General features: G+C 43.7%; 2 protein-coding genes across 3 annotated transcripts; one reads left to right on the top strand and one right to left on the bottom strand.

The window, feature by feature from the left end:
• Positions 1-1,110: 1,110 nt before the first annotated feature.
• LOC109766450 (uncharacterized) lies at positions 1,111-3,981 on the top strand. Its single transcript, XM_020325213.3, has 5 exons — positions 1,111-1,286; positions 1,860-1,937; positions 2,368-2,480; positions 2,560-2,623; positions 3,303-3,981. The coding sequence occupies exons 1-5, from the start codon at positions 1,284-1,286 to the stop codon at positions 3,729-3,731; spliced, it is 687 nt and encodes a 228-aa protein (XP_020180802.1). The 5' UTR covers positions 1,111-1,283; the 3' UTR covers positions 3,732-3,981.
• An 11,723-nt stretch (positions 3,982-15,704) lies between these two features.
• Positions 15,705-18,038, bottom strand: LOC109766451 (uncharacterized). Of its 2 annotated transcripts, none has more exons than XM_073502912.1 (4): positions 17,846-18,038; positions 17,559-17,620; positions 17,337-17,459; positions 15,705-16,093 (listed from the first exon to the last, which is right to left on the bottom strand). In XM_073502912.1, exons 1-4 carry the CDS (start codon positions 17,963-17,965, stop codon positions 16,066-16,068), a joined length of 333 nt encoding a protein of 110 aa, XP_073359013.1. In that variant the 5' UTR covers positions 17,966-18,038; the 3' UTR covers positions 15,705-16,065. The 2 variants fall into 2 exon arrangements, with proteins under 2 accessions (XP_073359013.1, XP_020180803.3); XM_020325214.4 differs by lacking the exon at positions 15,705-16,093 and adding an exon at positions 16,117-16,712.
• Positions 18,039-21,019: the final 2,981 nt, after the last annotated feature.

Genomic DNA, 21,019 nt, shown 5'->3' with positions numbered 1-21,019 from the left:
CTCTGGCCATTTTTCTGAAAGATTTCTTGAACATTACCTGTAGTGCCTTGTTTTGGCTAAGCTGCCAAAAGACAAAATATATGTTCCAGGCTTTTATGACCTTTTGGATGGTTAAAATTAACCCCTCGTGATCATTAAAAAAAAATGAAACAAAATACTAAAATTGAGAATACTTTCTGAATTTGTGAATATTTTAGAATTTTTGAGCATTTTTAAAGTCGTTATTTTTTAATAATTGGAAGGATTTGTTATTAGCACTTTTTAAAGATGCTTGAACATTATTTAAAATTGATGCACTACCCCTCTTTTTTAGGGAGAAAACAACAACTAGAAAGCAGCCGTAAAAAAATTTAACGACCGACATTGGGTTTTGTGTTTTTGTAAACATGCATATACAGACACATACACTCATCTCTATGAACGCGCACACGCATAACCTACCACCTATGAGCACCTCCGAGAAAATGCAAGCGCGAGTGCTAGGTCCACGAGTTGAACTCTGGTTCCACCGCCAGGAATCTAACCATCTAAGCTACGCTTAGTTCACACTAGGTGCTGCATTTGATTGGTACTCCCTCCGTCGGAAAAAGGTTGCCCCTCGAATGGATGTATCTAGCATCAGGTTAGTGCTAGATACATCCATTTGAGAGATAAGCTTGTGACAAGTTTTTTCGGACGGAGGGAGTAATGTGCAGGACATGAGCTTTGTCTCCTTAGTAAACAACATATTACATTAAGAAAAAAATGCATTCTTTCTTTATTATGAAAACAAAATAAAACCGAGACTTCTTTTTATTAGAATCAAAGAAAATTATGACGTGAAAAAGAAGAAGGGATTGCGTACAATACTTTTTAATAGATATCGAAAAAAGTGCATCAGATGGTGTATTTTCGATATCTATTACTACTTCTTTCTTCTTCTTTTTTCTTATTGAGAAACGTTTTTTTTAGGGAAAACACTTTTCTTCTTTATAATTTATATAGGCAAGGCAAAAAAGTAGCGACGTTTCAGACCGGCCCATCAAGGCCCGGTGGGGGAAGAAAGGCCCGGTAGGGGCAGGGGAGGAAAGGCCCGGTAGGGTTGGTTGATAAACCCGGCGCATCGGGGGATCCATCTTCCCCGAGTTTCCTTCCATTTGCAGCGGCGAAGGCGCTCTCGCAGAAGCCCTCAGGCGACGGTGGCCCGCACCGCCCTCAGGAGGATCGGCGGCCGCTCCTTCCGCCCGTCGCTGGCCGCGGCGGCGCACCAGCACCAGCAGCCGCACCCCACCCCACCTCGCTCCATGGTACGGGCCCCTCCTCCCCCCTCCCTCCCTTCTCCACGCCGCGCGAAGACGACCGCCGACTAGCCTTTGCGTAGCCCTTGCTTGCTCCGTAGGAACCGTCGCAGGAACCCTAGCATTTCGTGCATCAGTTTCGTTGCCCTAGGCGCTGCCTGTACTGTATGGACGATGGATTCCGTTTTCCCTGCCCCTGATCATGCCGTAGACGGCAGATCCCAGGTCCTTGGGGCCTCAAGGGGAAGGGGATCTCCGTCTTGGTCATGCCCTGCTTCTCGATCTCGATCTCGGTGGAGTCGGTGAGCTCTGCCTCCACGACGCTTCTTCACTTGATTTACCTTGTGTAACTGACCTTGCCTGCCCATGAAATTCCTGTTGTGTGCCTATGTAAATTAGTCATTTTATTCGCAAAAAAAAGAAGTCAATTAGCCATTTGCTTGGAATTACAGCGGCTAGTTACAGTCGTTCCAGTAATTAGCTCATCTACTTTCATTCATTGCCCACCTGCAGTTTGAAATGCAAATTCCTTCCAATTCTATATGCTAGCTACTTCATTTCGAATTCTTATTATTGGTGCAGGTCGCAGTTCCACATCGCAGCTGGTCCTCCACCTCATTGCCTGCCATCCTCCCTCCCACTCCAGACATCAACAGGAAGGTGTGTTTCTGCCATTCTTCATGCCTTGCACAGTTTCAGTCATTACATCTGCAGACATCGTTTCAATCCCTCCCTGGTGTTAGTCCTGGCCTTCTACAAGTTTATGAATGTGCTTGCGTGGTCGTAGTGCAGAGTGGTGTCCATCTCCCTCTCTCGAGATGGGATTTTTAGACCGTGTGGTGTTAGCCTCATGGAGGCTATTGCAAAGGTAGTCCCTCCGTAAAGAAATATAAGAGCTTAGTGATCTAAACGCTCTTATATTTCTTTTGAGAGGGAGTACCAGGATAGCTGTATTTATGGACAGCTTAACTTTGTCCGTTTATGAAATTTCTTAGAGGCTTTATAGCACTATCAGTCTCTGCCAGCTTGCTTCTTACCGATTGGATAGCTGCGCGTTTATATCTGAGCCATTTGTGTGTTGAATGTACAGTTTCATCTGGACGTGAGTGGCAAGCTGCTTCCCGAGATCGGGTTTACCACGGACCATGCCTACAGGATCTCCATCTGCGATGACAATGCTGACTCCGCATCAAACATAGTGAGGTAAGAGTTACAACTGTTGGGGTGTTGTTTTGGATCATGAAGTCGGTTCAATATTGATGCTTCGTCGCTGTTTTGACAGGGACTTCCTGAAGGCACTTCAGTCAAACAGACCAGAGGATCTCGAGGCGTATCTGAGGCACCAGGTATGATATGCTGTGCTGTTGTTATATCGAACCAACGTAGACTTGTGTAGATGGACGGCTCTGGAAAAGCCAACAGAAATATATTTTTTGTGTTTCAGCAGGAAGCAGTTCCCTTAGGGTTTAGGGTGCTGTGCTGTTGTTATATCGAACCAACGTAGACTTGTGTAGATGGACGGCTCTGGAAAAGCCAACAGAAATATATTTTTTGTGTTTCAGCAGGAAGCAGTTCCCTTGTCTGCAATGTTATGCCACTCCTCTAGTGATATATAATTGATTATATTGCACACTTCTGGCTGATTGTACCTTGCTGTGAAGCATTTATTTTGATCTCCTGTTTTGCATGTTCATTGATTGTATTGCACAGTGCCCTTCTCTGCGATGTTATGCTCTCCTGCAGTCATACATCATTGATTATATTGCATAATAAGTACTTCTGGTTGATTGTACGTACCTTGATCTGGTCTCCTCGTGTTTTGTATGTTCGTTGATCATATGGCTTTTGAGCAAAATGAGCGAATCTACACTCTAAAATATGTCTATATACATTCGTATGTTGTAGTCCATTTGAAATCTCTAAAAAGACTTGTATTTAGGAAGAGGTAGTTGATTGGACCTTGCTGTGATAGTAGACTCATTATGTGAAGATGATCGTTTTTTATGGTTGTTGCTGAATTTGCAGGTCTCTATTGTGGAGGTAAAGAAGGTGGTCAGCGGAGCTGCTATCGAAATCACGCTCCAGGGAATAGAGCGAACCGCCGAAATCCGTTTTGAGATTGAAGCGCTCAAGCAGATGGTGGTGGATGAGGCCACCTCCACCAGGGCTGGAGTGGAGTCCTTGAAGACAGTGGTGGCGGACACGAAGAAGGAGCTGCAGGAGCTGAAGACCTCCACCAGTGCCCAAGTGGGGTGCTTGAAGACTGCCGTGGCGGGCACGCAGAAGGAGGTCCAGGAGCTGCAGACGGATATGTCAGATAAGGACTTTGCCACGGTGGTCTTTCGCAACACTGTCGCTAATGTGGCGTGCGCATTTCTGGTTTTCTTGTCTGGGAAGGTGACGTTCACTGTTACTGAAGCAGCGGTGGACTTTGTGAACCACGTAGGGATATGAACGTACTGTAATGAGCTGAAGAAGTGTTCCCACGGACCACACTACTGGTTGGGTTAGTCTGGGAGTCATGTGTCATGTCTTGTGGTTTAGTTTTGCTGGAAAGTGCAAGCCATCCTCTGGACTGTAGATGATCAAGTGTGGTAGGTTTGCTCTTGCCTAATTGCAAAATGTTGTGTTGGCCCAGGTTGTTTGTGCCTGTGGTAACATTTTTGTGATGGATGCAATCAATGGTGAAGAAAATTCTCTAAAATGTTGTGTTTGGTCGGGTTTTTCTCTTCCAGTTATTTGTGCACAAGCACCAAGCAGTAGATGTTTCATTTGATAAACTGCTTTTGCTTCCTGTAGCGTGGTAAATTTGTTGGTTCACTAGTACTACTACTACTACTAGTTGAGTCAAGCCTTCCATTGATGTTTATAATTAATTTCTAGTACTCCTTCTGTAAACTAATATAAAAGCGTTAGGTCACTATTTTAGTGATCTAAACGCTTTTATATTAGTTTATGTAGGGAGTACTATAGTTTTTTTTTCGAGAGTACGCAAATTGCGTAGCTTAGCTTTATAAAAGAGAGAAAACAATGTACAAGAGTTTGTGATGCATAGCCAAAGGTCACAAGCCGACCGAGGCCACGTTAGAACTCCAACTCCTCACAAAATGGTGTCGAATCCACGCCCTCCCGCTCTCGCCCAAGTGCGAAGTTCATCAAGAATCCTGTTCACAAGATCAGCCACCGAGATGGGTGTGGCCACCGAGCGGAAAACACGTTCATTCCTTTGCTTCCATAGATGCCAACACACTAGCATCACCAAGCTGTCGAAAGCTCTACGTGTCTCCTTATCAAGCCGGTTTCTGGTACTGCCCCACCATGACTCCAGAGTATCGCTCACCATCGGTGCTAGGGCAGGGGTAGTCCTCGTGCTGGAAAGAATGTTGTGCCATACTTGGCGCGAGTAGACGCACTGGATCAGAAGATGATCAACGTTATCCTCCTCCTGGCCACAAAGATAACATGGTGAGGGGTTATCTTGTAGCCCATGCCGCAACCTTCTATCGGATGTCCATATTCTATGTTGCATAGCGAGCCACATGAAAATCTTGCAGGTGAGAGGTGCCCAACACTTCCAAATCCAATGCGCATAGGTCACACTGATCGCACCCTTGAAGAGCATTTGATACGCGGAGGCCGAAGTGTACACCTGCTTGGAGTTCCAGGGCCAAACAGCCTCATCCCGCTCGGTGGGAATAAGCTGCGCCGTAATAGCAATCTCCCAAAGGCTGATCAATTGAACGAGCTCGTCCGTGGAGAGCTCACCGGAGATGTCTGTGGCCTAGCGATGGTTGAGCAATCCATCATGCATTGTCCGCTTGTTCACAGTTTGCGTACGTACTTTGCCCCAGATGCTCGGGGCAATCTCCCTAGCTGTCGCACCTCTCATCCATCTATCTTTCCAAAACAACACCTTGCGGCTGTCCCCAAGTTTCCAATGAACCATGCTGTCAAAGGCCGACTGAACTTGCGGATCCGTGACCATCGAGAGTCCATGCCACGGTCTGCCTGGATCCGTGCGTCTAAGCCATTCCCAACGCAATCTTAAAGCCAAGCCTTGGCGGTTTAGGTCGAGAAGGCCAAGGCCACCTAGCTCCTTTGGCCTGCACACTCTTTGCCAGGCAACAAGACACTTCCCTCGATAGTTGCTACTCCCTCATTGCTATTTATAATTAATGTTTCTTCTCGCCTGTTGTACTGCCTTCAACTTTCATATATCTTACTCCCTCCGTCCTACTCCCTCGGTTCCTAAGTATAAGTCTTTATAGAGATTTCACTATGGCCTAGTTTGGAACGGAGGAAGTACATACGAAGCAAAGTGAGAGAATCTTCACTCTAAAATGCATCTATATATATCCGTATGTGGTTCATAGTGGAATCTCTACAAAGACTTATATTTAGGAACGGAGGGAGTGTAATATAAAAGCGTTTTTGACACTACACTAATGTAAAAAACACTTTTATATTATGAGACGAATGGACAAACAATTTTTCTATCATGCGAACGGTTTTTAAGCATTTTCTTTTGAATCGGCGAACAATTCTAGAATAAACGAACATTTTTTCCAAAACTGGTGGATTCTTTTTTTTGAATTTCATGAACATTTTTAAAAATTTAGTAATTTTTTGAATTAGCAAACATTTTTTAAATTTAATTAAAAAAATTTAATACACACACCTTTTAAAAAAATGATGGAATTTTTTATATTATGAACATTTGTTTTCGAAATTATGAACATTTATTTGAATATGCAAACATTTTTAGAAAAATCCCCAACATTTTTGAATTCACAAATATTATATGATTTCTTGAAAATTTTACGTCAACGGTAACCTTTTTAAAAATTTCAAAAGTTTTTTTTACTTTCCAAATTATTTAAAGTAGAAAAAATGGAACAGAAAAATAAAACTTAAAATACAGGCGCCTGCACATGGGCCTGCCCAAATGGGCGCACTGTGTCTTCTCCAGCCCAAATTTACCAAATCGACGAACATTTTTTTGGAAATTGTTTTTTCGAACAATTTTTGAAATTCATGAACATTTTTGAAATAATGAACATTTTTTGAAATGCATGATCATTTTTTGAACCATGAAACATTTTATGAATTAGTAAACTATTTTGTAAGTCATGAACGGTTTTGAATTTTTGGGTTATTTTTCAATTCATGAACATTTTTTGAATTGGCAAAATTATGTTTAATTTCATTAACATTTTTAATACATGAAGTTGTATAAAAAATCATGGAATATTTGTTTCCCAAACATCTGTTTTCAAAATTGGGAATATTTTTTTATTATACGAAAATTGTTTTTAAATCATGAACACTTTTGAATCCACAAACATTTATGAGTTATTAAATATTTTGTTCCAAAATTCTCAGTTTTTTAATATTCAGTACATTTCTTAGGATTATTTAAAGTCAAAGAAAGGAAGACCGAAAAGGAAAACGAAAAATGAAAACCGAAAAATAGAAAAACAGCTGCTCGGAGATAAGCCGGCCCAAGCAGGCGCGATGTGTCTTCGCACAGCACGCAGAGCGCAGTATAGAAGGTTCCTACTTAGGCCGGCCCAGACGGGGATTCGCCTGTGTGAAACATTTTTTTATTGGCATGGGCCGGCAGATCTTTTTAAAAGATCCGCCGCCTCGCGAGCCGGGGGATCTGACACAATCAAGAGGCCGAACTTCTTACTCTACTTTGCAACAGAGGGCTTGTTGCGGAAACATTTACAAAGAGAGATTATGTTGCAGTTATTTTTTGCAACATAGGTTGTGTTGCGAGAATACCGAAATGTCAGTTGTCCCTCTATCTCACTACAATAAAGTGCGGGTCCCACTTGATCCCTACAACATTATCATTTTCCTCTAAAATTATTCATTTGCTTACTCCTCACAAGTGGGGTTCACACTTATCATTGTGAGATAAAGAGAGCTGATATGTGAGTATATGGGTATTTTCTTCATATAACATGGTCAACGAGTTTGACCTGACAATAACGATGTCTAATGGCATTTTTGAGCAAACATCTAATGGAATGATGTCACTTTTTAGATATCTAATGGCATTTTGAGCAAGCATCTCACGAAACGATGGCATTTTTGAGCAGTTGACATTCCTAGTGGCAAAACTAAGTAGTGAGACACAACCAGTGGCACAAATGATAAAAACCCTTTTTTGTAACATAGGTCGTGTTGCAGATTTTTTCCCCATCTTCACTCTTTTTTTGCAACAACTGTGATGTGGTTGGAGAACTTTTGCAACAAAGGTAATGTTGCAGAAAAATTAAAAATTAAAAAATGTGCAAAAAACGACGTTGTTGTTGCCTGCGTCGAGTGCGTCGTCGGTGACCACAACAAATCAATAACGCCGCCGCTCCCGTGGTTTCAGAAGCGTGCTGGGGAGCACAAATCACCGCCGCCGCCGGCAACCACCACCGCCGCCGCCGGCAACCACCACCGCCACCGCCACCTACCACTTACGCCGACCTACAGGAACAGGGGAAAAAGGGATCTCTGGATTTGTACAGAGGCCGGCCACCGTCGGCGGAGATCCCATCATCGTCACCGCTGTGGGGGGTCTGCCCGTAGGCCAGCGCCGCTGCCCTCCCTAGTCCCAGTCGCCGTCACCCTCCATATATAGTCCCAGCCGTTGCAGGATCTAACCCATGGTCGGTTTGCAACAAGGGGCTAGTTGCATAATCACTTTATGAAACAAGGGACCAGTTGCAGAACGTGGACACGAAGGGATTAGCTCCTGACCGTTTGATTAAGAGCTCATCTAACGGACACGGGAGGTGGCGGATGTAGGGTAACGCAGCAGAAAACAAAAAAATTCCGACCTACGCACCAGCCCAGGACCACTATGGAGACTGCATACATGGTTTGATCTTTTTCGTTACCGACTCGTAGCGCAGCGGGAAGTAGAGTCGATGACGATCGGCGGTGCAGATCCCCGCAGCTAGGATTTACAGCCTCCCAACCACGAGGATGTAAACCCTCATCTGCTCCTCAGACAGCCCTCCGGGAGGACCTTCGAAACTCGAACGGTCACTCGGACAGCCCTTCGGGAGGACCTTCGAAACTTGGACGGTCACACGGACAACCCTTCGGGAGGCACTCACGAACTAAGACCGAAACTACGATCTCTCTACAGAGTTGCACACATACGGTGTCATCTATCCGGCAGGGCTTCGCCGTCCAGAACTAGTTCCTGCCGGAACCCAGACAGCCTTACGGCTCTACGAAACTATTTTCGTGGGAGGGAGAGAAGAAGCCAGATAATGCATGGCATGTGTATGAGAGCAAGGGATGATCCTTTAGGCAGCCCCCTCCACCCCTATTTATAGGCCAAGCCCAAGGGTGGCTTCTCCAAGAAGCCAAGGGGGGAAATACCAAAAAGGCCCTCAAGGTGGCTTCTCCAAGAAGCCAAGCAAAAAGCACTTTCACTATTCATGACGACATTTTTCAGCGTCCGTTCGAACTGAAAATATTTATGTGGGCTCAGAATATTTCCAGTACCCACTAAAATAATTTTCAACGCGTTCCGAAACAATTTCGGTTTAGTGATTTTCATCTGCGAAAAGCAAACAAGAATGCGTTTTCACTATTCATGAAGACAATTTTTCGCGTCCATTAAATCCGAAAATATTTCTGTGGGTCTTAGAATAATTCCAGTACCCACTAAAATGATTTTGGATTCGTTCTGAAACAATTTCAGATTAGTGAATTTCATCTGCGAAAAACAACCAAAGCGGTACCGGCAGCTCCGAAACATTTTTGGTTTTTATTTCTGAAAATTCCAAAAAGCTTTCAGAATGATTCTGGCATCCTCCAAGAATTATCAGGCATGTGCCGAAACCAATTTGACTTAATGATGTATCCCGAAACAACTTTTCGGTATCATCGAAACTTATCCGATGACCTCTCTCTGCGGTACGATTCCGCTGTCCGAAACTTTTCAGTGTCCGAAACTTTTTCGGTGATTTTCTCTCAGACTCCCTGTCTAGTATTCAGCAGATAGATGACCCTTAAGCGTGTGACCCTATAGGTTCGGTGAAGTATAGACATGACCCGGAACCCCTTCCGATCAATGATCAACATCGGAGCCGTGGACACCCATATTGACCCCTATACCCACACGAATAAATATTCGAGTGAACCTCCAGTTGCCGTGTGCTATTCCTGTTGCTTCGCGATATGTTACAAATACCCGAGGTGAGACATGTTGGCATTCCCGTGGATCAACAACTTGTCCACTATGCTAGTTACCTCGTTACCGGTTTTGTTCTCTTTTCTCGTTTCGTGTTCCGGCATCCCCGTGATCAAATCACAAAGTGTCTGGCCAGACGATGATGGACACCGTAACACCGAGAGGGCCCGAGTATATCTCTCCATCGTCGGAGGAGCAAATCCCAATCTCGAGCTATCAAGTCACTTAACATACTTTCCCATGAACCCGTAAGCCGCCGTAATAGCCATCCAGTTACGGATGACGTTTAACAAACCCCAAAGTTCATGAAGCAAGCATGAAGAAACTCGATACTCTCATGGTCTAAGGAATTATGCAAACATTAACTATCTCTGTGTTATAAATCATTAACTTGTGACGAATGTATCTCATAGCATAACATCAATTCGGGTTGATTCAACACAAATGTCCTTCCTGACATTGTGCCCTCAAAATTGCTTGGCATAGACATGCCCATGATTGGGAAAACATAATCATCATGCAATACTTGAGCTAGTCTTAGAGGCACGACTAGGAATACATTTTACCGTTTATTATTCCACACGTGCATATGGGTTCTCCCCAGAGCCTTTATGGATATACGGGCTCGTTAACCACAACAGTTATAGCATGGAACATAAACATAATTATGAACAGGGAGATAATCAATAACATTTATTATTGCCTCTAGGGCATATCTCCTACAGCGGACGCTCGCACGAGATCAGCCAGTTGAAGGAAAATGTTTCTCTAATATTTTGCAACTTTTGGGACAATTTCGGTGACGTACCACCAGAAGCAATTGATGCTTTATTATTAACTAGCAAATGGGTCCGTAAGTTGCAACGGGTAGAAAAGAGAAAATGCAAACACCCATGCCTGCTAAAACAACTATATACAAGGTCACTAAAGACAACTATTTTTCCATGATATAAATGTAAAGTGGAGCATAAGTTGGTGAAGAAGTAATCCAAAAGATGAATGTTGAGTGGAACATTGGTTGATGAAGAAGTAATCCAAAAGATGAATGTTGAGTGGAACATTGGTTGATGAAGAAGTAATCCAAAAGATGAATGTTGAGTGGAACATTGGTTGATGAAGAAGTAATCGAACTGGTACATCATTTTATTCATTATCCAGAAGCATGATGCAACGAAAGCTAATTAATTGTCCAAAACCATGATGGAAAGAAAGATAAGAACTAAGTGCCTGATAACTCGCATCTTGTCAGACAACATATATGACCATGAATGTGAATGAAAACATTAAAAGGCGATAAAACTACTTTTTGCAGAATAATAGACCACCGTAATCATGGGAGTCCAGTTAACAATTTTCAATGAAACTGAAAGCATTATTGAATAAAGCAAATAAACTGCAACTTTATGAATTCTATTGACCTGTTTGTTGTCATGATGGTTCTGCTCATAAGGATCACGTGATGTTGCCATGGCTACTGAAAACCATGTCACCAGTAGCTCTTACGATAATAACATGATCTTGTAAATTATCCTTGTAAGAACATAAAGTTTGCTGAAGAAAGATGTCCCATTGGGAAAAATGCATCATTCTCACCGCATACCGAGGTGCACGCCGACGCGTGTGAGATGGCGGCTGAGGTTCTGGTTTCCTCACACAGGGGACATGGCATGGGTGGCGGAGGACGCTTGAGGTGGCTGCACGGGCTCCAGTGCCAGCACGGCGGTACGGGATGACCGCGTGAAGGCGCACGACGTGCGGCACGTCCGCGGCGAGCATGAGCCAGTATCTCGGCCTCGCGAAAAGCTCGACCGCGAACGGCTGCGCGCCTTGCAGACGGTGCCGCCGTTGCCCTGGCCGAGGAGGGGGGGTCCTCTCCCAGTCGGAGAGGCAGAGGAGGCGCGGCACGCAAGGCGGAGTGGTCGGTGCGGCGCTCTCGCGGACCAGAGCCATGAGATGGGTGGTGTTGGAGTTTTTTTTCAATAGGAGACAATTCATTTTACCTCATTCAATGATCAATAGGGGAAATATTTTAAAGTTTGAATTATTACAACACCAAATCACAAAAGGTCACTACTCTTTGATCCCAATTTTTTCTCCCGCGGCGACCCAAGTGAGCGCTTCATCCTTGATGGTCACGTGGAGAACCAGCAGCCGGGCGCTCTTCAAACACATGTGAGCATTCCTTTCATTCCAATTGGTCCAAGAGGTGAGCATGGTGAGGATAGCCATAGCCCTCCTAATTGGTATGCTTGTGTCGGAGAGCCCAATCCACCACCCATTGATGGAATGCGCCAAGTGCAAAGTGAAGGTGTTGATGCTTTCAAGTTGAAGCAAATCTTTAAGCATTCTCCAAAGCCTAGTAGAGTACCGTTACTTGAAAAATAAAAAGGAGGTGGTCGGTGAATTCTTGCTCGTGCTTGCAAAGGGGGCAAAGCCTGCAATTAGGCCATCCCTCTTCGCCAAACGGTCGGCTGTCCAAACTCTATTTTGTATGGCCAACCAAACAAAAAATATTGACCACCGGTGGAGCTCAAGCCTTTCACACTATGTGTTTCATAAGGGAGTGGATGCTACCGAAGAATTGAACACTATATGCGGACTTGACGATGTAGATCCCGTTCTCGGTGTGCTTCTACACAAAGGCTGAAGTCGTGGATGGTGGTCCAAAGCTCAATGGATTTCCAGAGATTGGATGGTGGTCCAAAGCTCAATGGATTTCCAGAGATGCGCGAACGAGAAGTTTGAAGTGACTCTAATCTTGTCAAGCCAAGCGTTAACCTTTAGAGCTTCCCGAAGCTTCCAATTTTTCTGAGAGGATGCCTCATAGATAAGGGGCGTGATGTCCCATGGTTTTAGGTTTTGCATGCAAGGGGAGTCCCAAAAACGGTGATAATCATGGAGGTGTGGAATAAGTTTTGGTCCATCTCATCGCACGAGTTTCTAGAACCAACCCACAACTTGGTTGGCTCCTTCCATTCGAACCAAAGCCAACACAAACGAAGTGCCCATGCAAAAAATTCCGTGTTTAACACCCCAAGGCCTCCAAAATCGAGTTGCCGACAAACGATGTTCCAATTGACTTTGCACTTGGCGCCGACGGTCTTGTTTGTTCCTGCCCAAATGGAAGACCCGCTCGAGCGTATTGACATTGTGAAGGATGCTAGGGGGGCGATGAGCGGGTGATGAAGTAGATTGCTTGCGAGGAAAGCATGGACTTGACAAGGACGGCGCACCCGATGGCGATGATGCTTTGCCCATTCCAAGGGACAAGTTTAGTGCCACCTTGCCCATAAGGGATTGGAAGCCTCCATTTTGTAAGTTGTCGAACTGATAACAGGAGACCCAAATATTTTAACGGGGAGGACGCACGGGCAGTTGGGAATCTCTGAAAGAAGGTCTAGATGTCTGCACCTAATTGGGACCATCACCCTCTTTTGAAAGTTTGTGCATAGGCCCGTGGCGTCACCAAAAGCAATTAGCAAGTTGGAGAGATTGTCGATATCTTTTTTGATGGGGGCAATGAACACGGATGCATCATCCGCGTAGAGGGAGGTTCTCATGATGGGTCTATGGCCACAGATTTTGTGTAGCAGCCCCTTCCTAGTCGCCAAGTCAAGAACCTTTTGGAGGGGGCCAATGGCAATGACGAAAGAGGAGAGGGGAGAGAGGGTCCCCTTGATGGGAGGCCACGACTGTGGTATACGGGGTTATCGGGGATGCCGTTGTGGAGAACCTACGATGAGGAGGTGCATAGGAGAGCGGTGGTCCAATTCGGCTTGGAATAGATTTAAAAAAACACCGCAGCAACTATAGGTCCTCTGAATAAGAAGCAATGTAGATAAGTTTGCTCAACAAGGGTTTCAGTACGGAGTTCATAACACCCTAGAGCATTACTTTATAGTTTATACTCAAAATGACCATGGTGCGTTTGAAAAATGCAGTTTTGGGTTCATCCACTTGTCGCATGCGTATTTGATGATACCCCGACCAGAGATCCAGCCAAAACCTAATAACTCATCAATGATGAGCAATGGGTACTTGTTCTTAACTGTTATAGCATTCAGAGCCCTATAGTCCACCACCAAATGCAAGGATAGGCCCTTTTTGGCCACGAGAACAGCAGAAGAGAAAGGGCTGGAGTTAGGCTTGATTATGCCATTTTGCAGCATCTCTCTGATTTGTTTCTCCATTTCATCCTTCTGGAGAGGATTATAATGATATGGTCTGGGCTGCACTGGTTGAGCTCCTGGTAACAGGGGAATTGAGTGATCTTGGGAGGTAGTCCCTTTAGCTCATCAGTCAAAGTATTGAACTCATTCAGGAGAAGCTTGATCTCAGGATCACAAGCCACTGTTTCCACAGAGTTAACCTGACACATAAAGGGTATGTTGTATATTTGGTGTGGCTTCCATGCTCGTGAGTATATTATCCGACACTTCTGGGCATTGTGACAAATTGGCCGAAATTCCAGCTAGTGTAGCTTGGGTTCCCAACAGTGAGACCTTCATCCATTTTCTGGCCCAGTCCACCTCCATTGGACTGTGGGCAACCAACCAGTCCATCTGTTCCCAACTGTATGAAGCGAGGAAGTGATTTGTGTGGTTGGGGTTGCCTTCCTGCAGTGCCTTCCATGCACCTTTACTGTCTTCTTGCCTGAGGAGGAAAATGACAGTGGTGGCCATGGCTTCCAAGGCCAAGTGAGTTCTGTTCTTCCTCTTCATCATGCCAAACATCTTTCTTGTTGGTTATATACTCCCTCCGTAAACTAATATAAGCGTTTAGAATACTAAAATAGTGATCTAAACGCTCTTATATTAGTTTACAGAGGGAGTACTTGTTTTCTGTTATTGAATCTTGCTCGGAGTGCTTGTGTTGGCTATGTGATCTTGGTTGGGCTGATATTTTGCTTCTACTCCCTCCGTCCGAAAATACTTGTTATCAAAATGGATAAAAAAAGATGTATCTGGAACTAAAATACGTCTAGATACATTCCCTATTATACATTTTGATGACAAGTATTTTCGGACGGAGGGAGTAGGACACACGAGATGGGGTGGAACAGGGGAGGTGCAGCGATCAAGATACAGCAAGCTGACTGCAAATAAGCAAGCGAACCTGCAGTCTATGCGGCAACCCAGGCCATAACATGCGAACTTGCAAAAAAAAAGTACTAAGTGTTTTTTTCATTTTGCATGGTTAATTACTGAAACATGTGTTTGTGGAACATCTTTAATGATTTAGTCTTCATTGCTGTCAACCTTCGAGCTGAATAATGATGGAATAAGGCGCCAAGATTGAATAAAGTTGTTTATCATTTGTAAGCAAGCGAGAAAGTTGTCTTTTCTCGTTTTCAAACAATTTTGGTATGTTTCAGTCATTTAGATACCAGGGCAATCCTTGTGTGTGTGCAGCAGAAGCTTGTCGGAATGATGTCAAAACTATGAAAGTGGCCACTGGGAGTTTGGGTGCTAGTGATCTTGCTAACTGAATATTTTCTGCATTCTATGTATTTTTTTTTTGGATTGGTGCATAAATCTTATGATTTTTTTTCCATTAATAAAGTTTATGGCGTGGTCATACATATGTGGCTATTAATGGACCTAGAAAGTTTCAACCAGTGGGCTTCAAGAAGAAAAAAGAGAGGCTTTTTTAGCTGCCAATTTCAAAATTTTGCTTCAAACTTGAGCATTTCCGAAGAAAAAAAAAATGCAAAACAATAACTGAAAAATCGTATGTATGCCCAGTGAAGATCTGGGAAAGTTTCAACCGATATGGACCAGTGGTTTGTGAGAAATTTGCTGGTTTTGTTTTAGGTCATGCTTGCCCATTCTTGTACGGTTGTACCCAACACAATCGAAAATGCGAATAAGAACAGTCAGGATGAGACCCTGATATGCCCTCTTGACAGTGCTAAACTGCATCCATTTATTTATCGAGGTACCACACTGCACATCAGATCAAAAATTTCTCGGCCGTAAAGGAAGTGACTACTAGGATCCAGTTCTTTCTACCTTCAGAGGAGTACTTTTTCTGCACAATTTGAATCCGAAAAGTTCTCCCGTGGTGTTTTCTGTATGATGAAGTCGGTATCGACTGAAGGAGTGCCTTCGTCCAGAACCAGAATCAAGTTCGTTTCAAAATAACCCTACCAAGACAGACCAAGTTGGCGCTCGCACATGCTACACTTCTCTCCGTCCTCTATCAAAGCAAAAGCCAAATTCACACAAGGATGCCTCATAATATGCAGTGTCACTACATCAGACCTGGAAAGTTCAGGTTTAAGCTTCTGTTTCCTGACCTCATGCATCTCCTAGCTTACAATCATCCAAGGCCTGAAATGTAGGGGAAGATCCAGACTAGAATTTTACATATTCCTGAAATGTAGTACAAGATTCAGACTGTTTTGTGCTGAAGAACCCGAGAGGGCCGACAAGAAATGAAGCAAGTGAAAACCGAAACGACCACAAAAGAGTCCCCTCCCTTATTCAGTCAGAAAATGGTTCATACAAAACCGAGACAGAACGCTCTGACTGGATCCGAAGTTACATCCAGGCATCTACACTCCTGATCTTCTCTCTCTCAAAGATTCTTGGTGCATGAAAATGTACTGCCAGGTCATAAAAACCAGATTATCTTTCACGCATAGACAAAAACCAGAGCAGATGCAAAAACAACCTAGTAGGTCTAAACAAAACTCAAAGACAAACACATGGTAAATGTGATGGATTGATGCAGCAGAGAAAGATTCTTGATACAGCACATCAGATCAAAATTTTCTCTGCCGTAAAGAAAGTGACTACTAGGATCCAGTTCTTTCTATCTTGAGCAGACTACTTTTCTGCACAATGAAGTTCTCCCGTAGTGTTTTTGTATGAAGTCTATACTCCCGAGCACGATCTGAGGACCACAGAAAAATCAAGGATAACATGCCTACAGTTCTCTCATAATATGCATTGTCACTGTTCCTAAATATATGACATTTTGGCGGTTCAAATTGAACTGCCAAAACATCATATATTTAGGAACAGAGGGAGCACCTACAAGTCAGGTTTATGGGCAACAAGCAAATGAAGCATGTGAAAATCAAAACAACCCCAAAAGAGTCCCCTCCCTTATTCAGTCAAAAGATGGTTCATACGACACCGAGACAGAAGGCTTTGACTGGATTCAGAGTTACATCCAGGGATCTTCTTTCTCTCGAAAGATTCTTGGTGCATGAAAATGTACTGCCAAGTCACAAAAACCAGATTATCTCTCTCGCACACACACACAGACAAAACCCAGAGCATTTGCAAAAACAACCTAGTAGGTCTAAACAAAACTCAAAAGAGAAACACATGGCAAATGCAATGGATTGATGCAGCGGAGAAAGATTCTTGATACTGAAGATTATACAAATACACAAAAAGATGAATCACTAGTTGAGACGGCCAAATCAGCTGAGAGTGCTATATAAATTCAGTGCATTTTTTGCAATCATCAAACGATGCAAATGGCATGAACACGATACTGTCATCACAGCTAGTTCAACCTTACCATAACATACCTACCACCTCATAACAGCTAGTTCAACCCTAGCTTAACATACCAGCTCATAACAGCTAGTTCGGCCTTAGCTTAACATACAGCCTCATCACAGCTAGTTCAAGCTTACCAAAAGATACCACCTAATCACAGCTAGTTCAAGCTTACCAAAAGATACCACCTAATCACAGCTAGTTCAGCCTTACCAAAAGATACCACCTAATCACAGCTAGTTCAGCCTTACCATAACATACCACCTCAGTGAACATGACAGATAATTTAGTCTAACAGCGCAACCCTGATGATAATAATCATAAGAAACTAACTACTGATCTGGCGCCGGCTCCTTCTTGCCATCAGGCCGATCCCACATGGACGCATAGCCGAACACAAATGCTGGGCCATACATCATGAGCAAATGGTACCACTTTGCCCTACGATAGAAGCGCCTGCAGAAAAGGCAGTTCAAGAGAGAGAGGTTAGTACAGTCCTTGTAACCAAGAGTGGAAGCAGGTATAGAGCGAACGAACACGGGCTGGAGAACATACCAGACAGGGTTCTCGCGCTTAGGCTCGGCATGGGATGAGATGAGGCCCTTCTGCATCTTCGTCTGCAGCAAGTCATCCATGGTTAATGACAGACAGGGAGAAACAGCATTATGAAACCCAAAACGAATCCGTATTACTAGAGCTAGGGTTCCGATGATGTGATGTCCCCTAGAGATTGAAAGGGGCGACGCTAGCAAATCGGGACCGAAGCCGTATGGTTCGTCCATGGCCGCCGTCAGCTAGGGCTCGGAGAAGCGGGGGAGGCGTGGGGGGTGGGGGCAGCGTACCGTCGAGTGGAGCAGGCGAGCGGTCGCCGGCTGGTGCTGCGTCGCCGCCGCCGCGGCCAGCGATGGGCGGAGGGCGCGGCCGGCGAGCCTTCTGGAAAGGATGGGGAGCGCCGTCGCCATCCCGGAGGGCTTCTTCGAGTCGAGACCTGCTTCCGCCGCCGGCTCGAGGAGAGGACAGGAGACGAGGGGATCGATTGAGCTCCTTTTTTTTTTTTAGGGTTTAGGGTTTAGGCCTTTCCTCTCCTCTGCGCCACGGCCCCGCACCGGCCCACCACCCCCACGCATGGGCTTCTATGGGCCGGTCGAAAGACAATTCTAGTAACGCTGGATTGGGTTTTAATTCTCATCTCGTGGTGCCTTCTTTTTCTTCCTTCTGTTTTGTGCATCGTGTCGTGCTGCAGCTAGAGACGGTATTTGTTACGAGAGGGGAGTGGGATTGCTCGGTGCGTGGTTGTCGTGTTCTTTTACACATTAGACACATGGGTGCCAGCAAATGGTTGTTGTGTGAGCCCCTTGGGAGCTCCTATTCCATGCCGACACCGTGAAATTGCCGATGAAGCTCTTGCTCGCTCGGTTCAGCTCTGTGCTCCACTCCCTCGCTCAATTTCTTTTTTTGCTAGTGCTATCTTATAAAAAGTGGGGCATAGTTTTTAAGTTTGTTATAAATCAAAAGATGTTCACAGATTTAAGTATATAGATTTTCTAGAAAACTAATTGAAAATTTCAAAATTCATGCATTTAAAAAGAATATTTAGATATTTCAAAAATATTCAAAAATTTGATATAAAATGTTCAAAATTTTGAAATCATGCAATTTCAAAATAATGTTTAGATATTTTAAAAATATTTACCAATTTGAAATAAAGTTTTGTAATTTCAAAAATCATGCATTTAAAAAGTAATGTTTAGATACTTAAATAATATTCAAAAGTTCTAAATAAATTTTGCAAATTTAAAAATGTTCAGACTTTTTAAGTGCTCGTGAGTTTTAAGAAAAAACATGAACTCAGAAATGTTCTTTCAAAAAATCATCAGAGATTTTATAATTTCATAATTTTAAATATTTTCATAAATTAAAATGTGAAAGATGGAAATTGAAAAATAGAAAAGAAAAAAAATACTGAGCCGAAATAATAATGAAAAACAAACATGAACCTTAACGAACGATACACCCTTGCAGGTGGCCCAGCAACCCCACAACCCTCGGCACATCAGGAGGCTCCAAATATAGAAAACATAGTATTTTACGTAATAGAGAGCATGCTAACACGTAGGCAAAAAGGCTGCATGAACTACCATGACTCACCATTGAGTAGGCCTAGGTCGCAACCAAAACACCGCCTCATAAAACGAGCCCAGAAACCGCCCTTGAAAACCACGACCCATGCATGCAGAATGCGGACCACTCAAAAAAATGCATGGGGAATGCGGGGAGCTTGATACGTTTCCAACGTATTTATAATTTTTGATTGTTCCATGATATTATATTATCCATCTTGGATGTTTTTTATGCATTTATATGCTATTTTATATTATTTTTAGGACTAACCTATTAATCTAGAGCCCAGTGTCAGTTTCTGTTTTTTTTCTTGTTTTTGAGTTTTGCAGAAAAGGAATATCAAACGGAGTCCAAACGAGCTGGAAATTTACGTCGATTTTTTATGGACCAGAAGAAGCCCCCGAAGCACAAGAGTTGGGCCAGAAGAGTCCCGAGTCAACGGCAAGGGTGGAGGGTGCACCCCCTTGCCTTGTCGCTGACTCGTGGACCCCCCTGACTTGAAATTTCCTATAAATCCGGAAACCCCCGGAAAGAAACCTAGATCAGGAGTTCCGCCGCCGCAAGCCTCTATAGCCACGAAAAACCAATCGGGAGCCCGTTCCGGCACCCTGCCGGGGGGGGAACCATCACCGAAGGCCATCTTCATCATCCCGGCGGTCTCCATGATGAGGAGGGAGTAGTTCACCCTCGGGGCTGAGGGTATGTACTAGTAGCTATGTGTTTGGTCTCTCTCTCTCTCTCACTCTCTCTCTCTCTCTCTCTCGTGTTCTTGATTTGGCACGATCTTGATGTACCACGAGCTTTGTTACTATAGTTGAATCATATGGTGTTTCTCCCCCTCTACCTTCTTGTGATGAATTGAGTTTTACCTTTGAGGTTTCACTATTATCAGTTTGAATACTATTATGGATTTGAGAACACTTGATGTATGTCTTGCGTGGGATACCCGTGGTGACAATGGGGTGTTCTATTGATTCACTTGATGTATGTTTTGGCACTCAACTCGCGGATTCCCGAGGTGACATTGGGGTAATCTATGCATAGGGGTTGATGCACGTTTTCGTGCTTGTTTCTCCGGTAGGAATCTTGGGGCACTCTTTGAGGTTCTTTATGTTGGATTGAATATTATGAATATGAAGTTGTTTGATGCATATCGTATAATTGACCCACAGATACTTGTGGTGACATTGGAGTATCTAGGTGACATTAGGGTTGATTGATGTGTGTCATATGGTGTTATTTTACTATGAACTCTAGGGCTGTTTGTGACATTATAGGAATAGCCCAATGAATTGATCGGAAAGAATAACTTTGAGGTGGTTTCATACCCTACAAGCAATTTCATCTTATGTTCTCCAGGATAGGAACTTTGGAGTGACTTTTGTCGCATGTTGAGGGATTGCCCTATGATCTAATTATGTTATCATTATTGAGAGAACTTGCACTAGTGAAAGTATGGACCCTAGGCCTTATTTCCAAGCATTGCAATACCGTTTTCGCTCACTTTTACTACTTGTTATCTTGTTGTTTTTATATTGTCAGATTACAAAAATCTATATCTACCATCAATATTACACTTGTATCACCATCTCTTCGCCGAACTAGTGCACCTATACAAAATAAAACCGAGACTTCTTTTTATTAGAATCAAAGAAAATTATGACGTGAAAATGAAGAAGGGATTGCGTACAATACTTTTTAATAGATACTTAAACCTGATAAGCTCGAACCCAAATCGGAGAAATGTGTCTTCATAGGATACCCAAAGGAGACAATTGGGTATGCCTTCTATCACAGTTCCGAAGGCAAGATATTCGTTGCTAAGAATGGATCCTTTCTAGAGAAGGAGTTTTCTCTCGAAAGAAGTGAGTGGGAGGAAAGTAGAACTTGATGAG

The sequence above is a fragment of the Aegilops tauschii genome, chromosome 1, assembly GCF_002575655.3.
Source record: "Aegilops tauschii subsp. strangulata cultivar AL8/78 chromosome 1, Aet v6.0, whole genome shotgun sequence".
Classification (NCBI taxonomy): Eukaryota; Viridiplantae; Streptophyta; class Magnoliopsida; order Poales; family Poaceae; genus Aegilops; species Aegilops tauschii.
This window is presented reverse-complemented; position numbering and strand designations above follow the sequence as displayed.

What these genes read in the sequence shown, in the direction of transcription:
- LOC109766451 (XM_020325214.4), bottom strand. Translation starts at nt 17,965, where the DNA reads ATGGCGACGGCGCTCCCCATCCTTTCCAGAAGGCTCGCCGGCCGCGCC. An exon ending in CTCGCCTGCTCCACTCGACG is followed by an intron (nt 17,621 to 17,845) that starts GTACGCTGCCCC and finishes GACTTGCTGCAG; the next exon opens with ACGAAGATGCAGAAGGGCCT. An exon ending in GAGCCGGCGCCAGATCAGTA is followed by an intron (nt 16,713 to 17,336) that starts GTTAGTTTCTTA and finishes GTGACTTGGCAG; the next exon opens with TACATTTTCATGCACCAAGA.
- LOC109766450 (XM_020325213.3), top strand. An exon ending in TCCGCATCAAACATAGTGAG is followed by an intron (nt 2,481 to 2,559) that starts GTAAGAGTTACA and finishes CTGTTTTGACAG; the next exon opens with GGACTTCCTGAAGGCACTTC. An exon ending in AGGCGTATCTGAGGCACCAG is followed by an intron (nt 2,624 to 3,302) that starts GTATGATATGCT and finishes CTGAATTTGCAG; the next exon opens with GTCTCTATTGTGGAGGTAAA.